Source organism: Podarcis vaucheri (genome assembly GCF_965113315.1).
Source record: "Podarcis vaucheri genome assembly, chromosome: 6".
Lineage (NCBI taxonomy): Eukaryota > Metazoa > Chordata > Lepidosauria > Squamata > Lacertidae > Podarcis > Podarcis vaucheri.
In genome coordinates this window covers 63,601,035-63,611,771 of record NC_138764.1, presented here as the reverse complement: position 1 = coordinate 63,611,771, position 10,737 = coordinate 63,601,035, and the positions used below count along the sequence as shown (strand labels likewise).

Genomic DNA, 10,737 nt, shown 5'->3' with positions numbered 1-10,737 from the left:
GGGAATCCGCATGTTTTTACATGAGTAGAATGTGTGCTTTTATTTAAAATGCATCTCTGGGTTATTTGTGGGGCATAGAAATTTGTTCATTTCCCTCCAAAAAATATAGTCCAGCCCACCACATGGTCTGAGGGACGCTGGACCGGCCCACGGCTGAAAAAGGTTGCTGATGTAGACTGTTATGTCATAATTAGACCAAAGCGATCCAAGGGTTACAGTTCTATAGTATGTATGATGTCAGGCTTGGCTGTCCCTGAAAAGAACCACAGTTCTGTTGTTTGAGAGGGGGAAAGAGATCAGCTACTCTTATCTGTCCCTGTTAGTTTTATGCTCTACCATGCCACTGAAGTCAGGTTCAAATATATGGCCAGGTAAGCCAGTTTTTGTGGGGGTTTTGCTGGGTACATGCTGTTAGTTAGTATAATCTATTTAGAATTTATCATCTGTGTGAGTTCATACCACTTAATATTTCAGAGTTCATGCTCAGGCCCACCTATCTCAATGTGACATTCATCAAGTGCCAACAGTGTCCTAGGTGCTATACATAAAAGTTAAGCAGTCCCAAACAAAGGATCTGCAAGAGAATGGTGCAAAGATGAGTCAGCGATTGGCAAATGACTAGAAATAGTAGCACAAGGGAGAGTCAGCTGGCAGTTTTGTGGCAAGCAACATAATGGCAGGCTACACTACAATGGTACCTCGGGTTACAGACGCTTCAGGTTACAGACTCCACTAACCCAGAAATAGTACCTCAGGTTAAGAACTTTGCTTCAGGATGAGAACAGAAATCATGCGGTGGCAGCGGGAGTCCCTATTAGCTTAAGTGGTACCTCAGGTTAAGAACAGTTTCAGGTTAAGAACACACCTCCAGAACGAATTAAGTTCTTAACCCAAGGTACCATTGTACTTATAAAGGTCCGTCCTGGAAAGCTGTCTGTGGACAAATGAGATGAGCGCCCCAACCCCATACAGTGGTACCTCGCAAGACGAATGCCTCGGAAGACGAAAAACTCGCAAGACGAAAGAGTTTTTCGGTTTTTTAGTTGCTTCGCAAGACGAATTTCCCGATGGGCTTGCTTTGCAAGACGGAAACGTCTTGCAAGTTTGTTTCCTTTTTCTTAACACCATTAATACAGTTGCGACTTGACTTCGAGGAGCAACTCATAGAACGCGGTGTGGTAGCCTTTTTTGAGGTTTTTAAAGACTTCGGTGATTTTTGAAGCTTTTCCAAAACTTTCCCGACACCGTGCTTCGCAAGATGAAAAAAAATCACAAGACGACAAAACTCGCGGAACGAATTAATTTCGTCTTGCGAGGCACCACTGTAATAGCAAGAGGTGTGTGAGGCAGCAGAACCCATTAAGTCTTAATAATGAATAGCTCTTAATGATCAAGAGTGACCAAAAAAGGTGCACATGCCACACAATACTGATCATGGCATTGCTCTGAAAAGACTGTAAGCTCCACAGGGCAAGGATCTGTCCTTTTGCACTCTGCAAAATAGCAGACACACTAATGATGGTAAGCAAATATATAAGTCCCTCTCACCATTTTTAATATATGGTAATTAAAGTAGCATTACTGACTTCTTTCCCTACAGCATCTTAGCAATGGAAGGAAGCATTCTCCAGCTGCATAGCACTTAGCACCAATCTGCTGCTCTTGAAGTGGTATCCCAGCTTAAATGTATTTATTTATTTCTTAAATTTCTACAGCGCCCTTCACCTAAGAGTCAAAAGTTGGTTTACAATATCAAAAGGCAAAAATGCATACCATAGAAACAAACGAAAAGAATACCCATCCTGTGCACACACAGGGTGAGTCATTAAAGGCCATAGATTGTTTAATTAGTCAAAGGCCTGGGAGAAGAGGTACTTTTATTAATTTAATTAAATTAAATTAAAGCAATTTGACTAATGCAAGCACTTGGGCCAATCCATAAATCATTCAGAAATTAGAAGAGAGAAAAACCTGATTAAGCTCTAGTTCAACAAGCAGCATAACTTGTTTCCTTTCCTCTGTGGGTGCATAAGGTGGTGCTGCCCCCTCCATCACCGATTTGTTTTGACCAAGGAGAACAGGTTCGTTCTGGCTGCACCTCTCTACAACCTTGGGTCACTCGCTATTGTAGGACCACAACTCTCATCATTCCCACACAGCTTAGCCAATGCTCAGGGATGATAGGAGTCGTAGTCCAAGCTCCTCCTACTTTCAGCACTACTTTCCATGCTCCGGGGCTAAGCCCTGTAACTGAATGCAGGTCCGAGATTGGAGCCTGCTACCTATAAGATACATCATCCCTCATCACCACCATTGTTAAGAACAGCACGTGTGTATACTCTCTTTCTCGCTCTGCTCTCAAGTCAGAAGAAGAAGACTTGAGCCAAATGGGCCAAATTAGGAATTAAAAACGCACGCAAATGGGAGAAGAACTACAATAAAATAAGCACTAGTTACACTTAGGAATATATATATATATATTTGGAACACGTGATTGAACCTCCCCAGCGCCCGGCGAGTAAACACACGTGTGTGCTTTTCCTGGTCCTGTCTCCCTGCAGCGGCTTTTGGCAATAGCTCGGACGAAATGACGTTCTACCGCTCAGGATTTCCGGGCGTTGCGACTAGATTCCACCTCGGTGTATTTCCATGGCAACAGGGAGACTCGGCACACAAGAGGAGCGCCCTCAGCTTGGTCATGGGACAACGCCAGCTGACGTGGGAGCTCTCAGGTGAGGCGGGCACGGATTGGCCAGAACGAGTGTGAGGCGAGCAGGTCGCCCAGGTGCGCCAGGCGAGCTCCCGTCTCCCTTCCCCCCCGTCCGGGGAATGGGCATCTGCTGAAAAGGGAGCTTTTGCTGAGCTGAAGCTGGATCTTTCCCTGGGACAGTTGAGCCCACCCCTTTCTTTCGCCGTAGTTACACACCACATACATTGAAAGCACATAATTCCGGGCACTGCAGTGTGTTTAGCGTTGTTAGGAAATGTAACTCTGTGTGGGGTTAAGCAGAATTATTTGAATTCTACAGAACGTGCTTTCGAGTGTGTGCACAACCTAAGCGTATGGCCATTTAGAGTCCCCAAATGAGAAGTACACGCCAAGGGTAGCGGTAAACCAATAGGGTTTTTTACCCTCTGGTGGTACTGTAAAACTTGCAGTTGTCTGCCCAGGAATCAGCTGCATGTTGCAAAGGATTCTGGGGCATGCTAGCAGACCATGCAGAGCAGTCTTCGTCATGAGTGGAGCCACAGCAAATTTTTCATATTTAACTCTACGCAATGTAGGGTAGCAATCATAGAATTGTAAAGTTGAAAGGGACCCTGAGGATCATCTAGTCCCACCCCCTGCATTGCAGGACTATGCAGTTGTCGCATACAGGGATCAAACCTGCAACCTTGGCATTATCAGCACTATACTCTAACCAGCTGAGCTGTCCACCTCTTTTACGCACTTTACTGGGAGTGAGTCCAGTGGAATTCAGTAGGACCCCAAGGTCAGAGTGGTTCTTGCTTGTATGTTTTAACATTTAACAATGGAGAGAGATCACACACAAAAATAATTCTCAGTCCTGGAGCTGAAGAAGTCATTTCTGTTCACTTGTCATTTCTGTTTATTTCCATCCCTGCGTATAAAAGATCCCATTTTAATTCTTATTGATTACTAGTTGTTCAAACATTTCCACCACTGTGTGTGATAATGGAATTTCATTGTTCATTTGAAGTTTGATGTTCGCCAGCATTCCAATATGCTTTGACTGCAGTTAGCTCCCAGCCTGAATTCAGTACAAGGGGCATTTCAGGGGAAGTGCACATCTGCGGGGTCACCACCACTACCCTGGGACTTCCCCAATCTTGCTGCCACATCCCCTCCCTAATGATTGCAGCATCACTGCTAGGAGGACACTGTAGCTTCTGCTCCCCCTCACAAGTCACTGCTGGTGACCGTACAATTGACAGAAAAACACGCCATACCTTCATTTATTTTTGTATCCCATCATTTGTCGGTAGTAGCAGTACATGCTGCAAGTCGGATGGTATTCTTTCTAAATGACACTCATAACTATTCCTGGTTTTTGCAGCTGCACAGCAACGAAATTCATTTGGATCGTGTCAGGAGAGAAGAATATTCCCCGTTTTTTACCCTCCAGATCGGTTAGGCAATGAGAATGTGCCAATTAAAGGTGATCCTGATCGTGGACCTGGAGCTTATAACTATGCAGAGGTAAACTATACTGCCTTTGATTTAGCTGTATTTTCTCTTTATTTATCTTCACTTTGAAGTAAAGAAAGGAAATTTGGTACCTATACTCTCGGTGGAACTGCTTCTAAAAATGGGCTGCCCTTTGCACTGTCCCCCAATATTTTGTTCAAGTTGGCGCCTATGCCCCTATCTCACAGCATTTTAAGGATGAAATGTTTCAGGAACTATGTACACTGCTCTTTGGAAGAAGGGTGATGTATGAATATAACAAATAGTAAAGTATATAAAATGTGTAGCATTGTAATAACCAAAGTGCTTTTCTTTCCTAAATAAAAATTAATAGAAGGACAACCTTCTATACCAATTGGCTCGCAGACCAGAGAGTACTAAAGGTTACACCATGGGAGCAAGAACAACCCCACGTTTTGGACTACTCAGCAAGGTAAAGACTGCTTTCAGTCGTTACTGTTCTGTGTTTTATATAGTCTATTATACTTCCTCTACAATAGTCCTGGAATAATTCTATTGACTTCAATCTGGCCTCAGCATGTCTGTCCTGAAGTAAGCTCTTTATGGAATTAGATGTCAGCAGGTTTTTAAAAATGTCCTGAGCCATGCTCTTTAGGTGCTAAAAGGCTCTGCTTTTGCCAGTTCTTAAACTGCAATCTTTATTTGTTACAAGTCTTGTGCCACTAATGAAATCTTAATTGATAAATAATATGAGTTGTAGCTGATTGAGCAATTAATTAAATATGATGAAAAAAGCATTTTCTAAAGAAAAAAGCAGCAATTCTTTGCTTTAAGTGATAGAGATATTGCAGCAAGCATCCTCTTAGAAGAGGCATTCTCTGTTCTCCATCATGCAGGGTTCAAGGTGGCAGAACACATGCTTTGCATGCAGAATGAGGGCTGAGAGCAAAAGAACTCTAGCTCAGACCTAGGATAACCATTGCCAATTAGAGTAGACAGTACTATGGACCAGTGCACTAACCAGTTCACTGACCCAAGATAAGGCAGCTTCAATGTCAGAAATATAGTATTGCCATTAAATTACAATACTTGCTGAACTTTCCTTTGCCCAGGAAAGGAAATTAGGGCTGCAGTCTTTGACACACATTATTGAGTAAGACCCATTGAGTTCGGTAGGACTTATTCTGAATAGACCTGGTTAGGACTATGCTGTAAACTTCAATGAACCGAGTGGAACTTAATGAGTATGTAACTCCATCTTCTTCCTGGATTGTCAAGTCAAAATGAATCTGTAGTGTGTGAATTACAGCATGGTCCACAACAGTGCAAGAGACCCTTTCACCTCCCTCTCCAAGACGGATCTCTGCCCTACTTCCTCCGTCTTCTCCCAGGAATCCCTGCTTCCAGACTCACTTTTCCTGCTCCCTCAAACACATAGTTACCCTGACAACCTTTGACATCTGACTTCCCAGCCCAAAGGATCCTCCTATGGCCCATCAATACCTTTTTTATAATGCTAACAGGTCTGCTCTTCTTCCCCATGGCCAGCCAGGAGAATTTGCATAAGCCAGCCCAGGAATTCCCGGAATTCCCTGTCTGGCACAGTTCTGAACCTTAATATCCCAGTTAATCAAAATCCTAGTATTTATTCGTTTCTAGTGTTTAGCGGGGCAACCCCCTCGCCAGTACTATAACAATATTTTAATAGAGGATTTGTCTTGTAACTTAATTTTATATGCTCCATTTATAGCATGTGACGCCTGATCCTACTGCATACCAGTCTATATGGATCAGAGACCACCACAGACGCCACCATCCAACACATGTCTCTTTTTGCAGCAATATGCCACGATTTTCTGAGAAGCTTCTGGACAAAGACTTTTATCCTGGGTACCATTTTCCATTTCTTGAATTACAAAGCTTCCCCTTATGATGAGAGCAGCAAGGTCTTAACGAAAGCTCAGGTGGGGCCAAGGATTATAGTCACCCAAACTGATAATGTAATGCAGAATCCTGACAAGATGGAGGTGCTTTTGGTGGGTGATTCCCTGCCCTGAAATTGATGAGGTGGCTGTTCTAGATAGGGTTGTAATCCTCCTGAAACAGCAAGATCAGAGCTTTGGGTACTCCTTGGTCCAGCAGTGTCACTTGAGGCCCAGGTGGCTTCAGAGGCAAAGAGTGGCTACTTCCAGCTCTAGCTGATTCACCATCTAGTCCTGGACCAGAATAACCTGGCTATAATCATGCTTTGGTGCCCTCTATATTAGATGACTGTAATACACTCTACATGGGACTATACTTGTTTACTAACCAAAACAGGGTGGTCCAGCCCACAGCCCCCAAGCTGCATGCAGTCCTTGGCAACAGTCAAGAAAGGCCATCTTAAAGCCTTAAAAATATTTTTTTTCATCATGCGTTGTTAAACAAAAGTGCATACACTTGTTTGTGTACTGAATTTGTGTACTGATTTAACTAAATATGTTACAGTACTGAATTTGTGTACTGATTTAACTAAATATGTTAAATCTTTAAATCTTGTATTTAATTATATATATTTAATTAAATATATCAATTGTGTATATTAACTAATATTAAATATATTGTGAACACTTTAATTTACAATATAGAAATTTAATTCAGTGTATGGCCCATAGGTTCTGTGTAAAAGTACTCTTGCAGCCCACTTGGTATGGAAAGTTGGACTGCCCTGGTACAAAAGCTGCAGCTAATAAAGACTCTATTTTACATTATTTTCATGAGACATTATTTCCTACATGGTTTTGTTATGGGCACTGAGCAAAAGTTCATTTCTTCAAAACAAAAAACAAAACCCTGAAATGTAAAATTACAGGGATCCCTAATCTCTTGCCTATTCTTAGTTGCTTTTTGCAATTTACCCAAATCACTGTTGAGATGTAGCTACAGTCTTCTTTAAAAAATAACTCTTAAATTTACCAGTCTAGTATAACCATGACAGAATAAAACACAATATATGAAGACATTACAGTGGTACCTCGCAAGACAAATGCCTCGCAAGACGGAAAACTCGCAAAACGAAAGAGTTTTTGGGTTTTTTAGTTGCTTCGCAAGACGATTTTCCCTATGGGCTTGCTTCGCAAGACGGAAACGTCTTGCAAGTTTGTTTCCTTTTTCTTAAAACCGTTAATACAGTTGCGACTTGACTTCGAGGAGCAACTCATAGCACGCGGTGTGGTAGCCTTTTTTGAGGTTTTTGAGGACTTTGGTGATTTTTGAAGCTTTTCCAAAGCTTTTCCGACACCGTGCTTCGCAAGACGAAAAAAACGCAAGACGAAAAAACTTGCGGAACGAATTAATTTCGTCTTGCGAGGCACCACTGTATCTCAATGTATTAATGTGGAATATGTAACGTGCACAGTATAATGCACCATATTAGCTCATTCAAGAAATGATGCAAGGACTTTTCTCTCTAGACCTGGAACATATGACCCATACGGCATGCCACACAGGCATGTCACCTGGCCAGGGAAGTTTGGGGCTCCAGACTGGTCTTTAATACCAATGCCAGCAAAAAGAACGCTGAAAAGTGAGGTATGAAATTCAGACACAGTTTTCTAAATGATCATTGTGACTATTTGGGGATTAAGAATGTTAGAATCTCAGACAGACTTGATTTCAGCAAGGGAGAGCCATTTTTTTCAGGGCTGTATCTGTCATGAACTGGCTGGGTACAGAAGAGTGGTTGGAGGCAGCAGCTGGGAAACCCCCAACAGAACTCCTAAAGGGTGAAGGCTCAGAACCAGGGGATTGGTGGTGGGACAACAATGAGTGGTCAGAGGGAGAAGAGGGAGCAGAATGGGAGGAGTAGGTGCCAGAAGCTGATGAAGTAACAGGGTTTAGTGAGCAGGAAGAGGCTGTGGCAGGCAGCAGTCCAGAATCAGAGGCAGAAGTGGAGGCTGGAGAGGCTGGGGGCCAAGAAGCAGAGATGAGGCAATCTGCTGAAGAAGCCAAGGGGTCTCTCTCCTGTTGTGACCAGCTCCCCGCCCCCTGGTCTCCTAGAACCCTCTGAGGTATAAAGAGGGCAGAGCAGAGACAAGGTGTTGGAGTCTCAGACTGCTTGGGAAGGATCCGGGAAGGAATATACTTAGAGATCTTTCAGAAGACAATAACATACATTTCTTTCTGTGGAATTCCTTTGTCTCACATGGTTTGTTTGCTGGACATGGAGCTATAGATAGAAATCTGCACTAAAACGTTTGCTTCTTTATTGTGCTTATTGAGTTTTTGAACACTGAATATATTTTATATTTGTATTTGTTTTAGCTGCTTTCGGACAAAGAGTTTAGGAAGCACCGGAACCTAGTGGCCTACCTGAGCATATATTACAGTGATTAATTACTCTGGTTGGAGTCGTTCCTCTTCTGTGTACTTGGACTACTAATTTGCCTTTGTGGTTTTTTTTGTTAAGGGAAATTTAGACTTTGTTAGTTGTTTGTTACTCTGATTCAGTTACCAGATTGCTTCATAAACAGCTGTCTTGTTATGCCTCTTTCCTTCCTAGTTTTATTGCCTAGTTCAAAACTGTTGATTTTACATGAAGAACTCATAACTGTGAAGCCAAAAAGTATCTTAAAATGTAGGTGTCTTGACTCTTGCCTGTTGACAACAGCTATTCCAGCCCTTCAGTTTTCCTTCCTTGCTGCATGTGCCAGTCCTCCCAGTTTGCAGTCAGTTAGGCTTGGATAATTTGTAAGAGAAGCACAGATTGCCACTGACTCACTTTTATTTGTAGACCAACTTTGGAAAATCTTGCCAACATTTTGAGTTACGAGGTCACAGTGCCCACAAAAGCCATGTCAAATGCAAGTCACTACTGCCTGCAGCAGCACATCCTGGTGAAATTCCCAGATCCAGATTCTCCCATACCTTTTACTTCTTGGCTCTCCCCATGCTACTTGCACCACAAGAGGCCCTGGAAGCATGTGGCTCATTTATCTGCTGTTATTGTGTATGATATGATGATAGGTGGTCTGGCATGTATTTCCAAGCACAACAGTGCCTGCTTTCTATCTCTGCATGTGGCTGTATGTGTAGTTTCATTTTTCTTTTATGCAATGTTCTCTTCTTTTGCATAATGCAGTTACAGAGGCTGAAATTTGCAGTAGGCAGCAGGGGAGAGGTGATTCTTAATGCTGTTCACTCTTGCTGCTTTACCACTGAAAAGTGCACCCCCCCACACAAAGAGACCCTCTGCTGGGGGAAAGAGAGGCTTGGTTCATACCAAGCAGCAAACCATGGTTTCCCTAGATGAACCTCAGGTTTGTGCAATCTCTCCTTCCTTCTCTACTTTCATGCCTGTGGAGAGGAGACCTTTATATTTTAAACTAACCAGTTTCTTGAGATGTCCAAACTTGGATTAATAAAATGAGATCAGGAACCACAGTTCTAATTTTGCTTGTTTCACTATTCAGAGTTTAAACAAACCACAGTTTCAAAAATTCTGGCATCATGAGGAACTATTGTTCTTTTAATTCAGTTGTGGAAGCTTTTGATCTTCTCTTGACTTGCATGAAAGAGGAGGGATGGGAAGGAGCATGTGAGCTTAAGACTCTTTAACTTGTTCTCAAAGTGAAAAACCATGGTTTCCTGTTAAGTCTGAACTGAGGCACAGGTACTTTACTTAGGAACATATGTTTGCAATATGTTATAAACTTGTACTCATGGTATATTAATATTTCATTGTGAACAACTGTAGGCTCATCCATACAATCTGATCCTTGATCTGTTCTACAACATGGGAGGAAATACATACTTGATAAGAAACATGTTGATAGACTACTGCAGCTTTCTCACTCAGCACTGGTAGATAGTATATAGCTAGCCCACAACCTGCTATTTGTTGCTGTTCTTGTCTTATCTATGGCATCACAATAAAGTGGGTTATATCAAACACTGCACAAGCAGTGGCCCACTTGAACAGTGGGACTTCCTCTTCCTCTCCTTTACTCATCCCCCCCAGCAGGTTCAGCGGGTGCTCTGAGAGAGAAAATGCCATTGCACAAACAAAACTCTGTTGCATGCACAGAATGGCAGTGTTGGATATAACCCAATAGATCTATATAACCCTCCCTATATATGGAACTTAGAGTTTCCTTTGGGAACTCCCGATTTCTCTAAACATTGTTTACACTTAACTGTTTCACGTGGGAGCCTTGTGATTCCAGTGGAGCCACATGCTGATATATCATTTCCTACAGTTCCTAAGCATGACTTCCCTTATACATCTTGCAAGCTAGAGGGTTCAAATTAGACAGTCCGTAAAACTATGTGCCTTACAGCAAAGAAGAAATATTTACAGTTGACAGAGAAAAATTCAAAGTGAAATAAGGCCATATAGTGCTTGATGTTCTACCACCCATCCAGTCCCTTGCTTTTTATTATAATTAGTAATGTGTCATTAATAGCCAAATGTATTTGTTTTACTGCATAATAAAATTCAGAAAATTATTCTGTGTGGTCAGTGTGTATGTTTTTCATTTTCAAGGGATTAGCATATCGCTCAAGTAGTATGAATTTCATTGGCAGTT

The 10,737-nt window shown here is 42.2% G+C and overlaps 1 protein-coding gene across 1 annotated transcript; it reads left to right on the top strand.

Annotated features, from left to right (window-relative positions):
• The first annotated feature begins 234 nt into the window (after positions 1-234).
• On the top strand, positions 235-10,657 carry CIMAP3 (ciliary microtubule associated protein 3). Its single transcript, XM_082228610.1, has 7 exons — positions 235-371; positions 2,562-2,732; positions 4,080-4,222; positions 4,545-4,643; positions 5,922-6,061; positions 7,624-7,741; positions 8,474-10,657. The coding sequence occupies exons 1-7, from the start codon at positions 338-340 to the stop codon at positions 8,543-8,545; spliced, it is 777 nt and encodes a 258-aa protein (XP_082084736.1). The 5' UTR covers positions 235-337; the 3' UTR covers positions 8,546-10,657.
• The last annotated feature ends 80 nt before the right edge of the window (positions 10,658-10,737 follow it).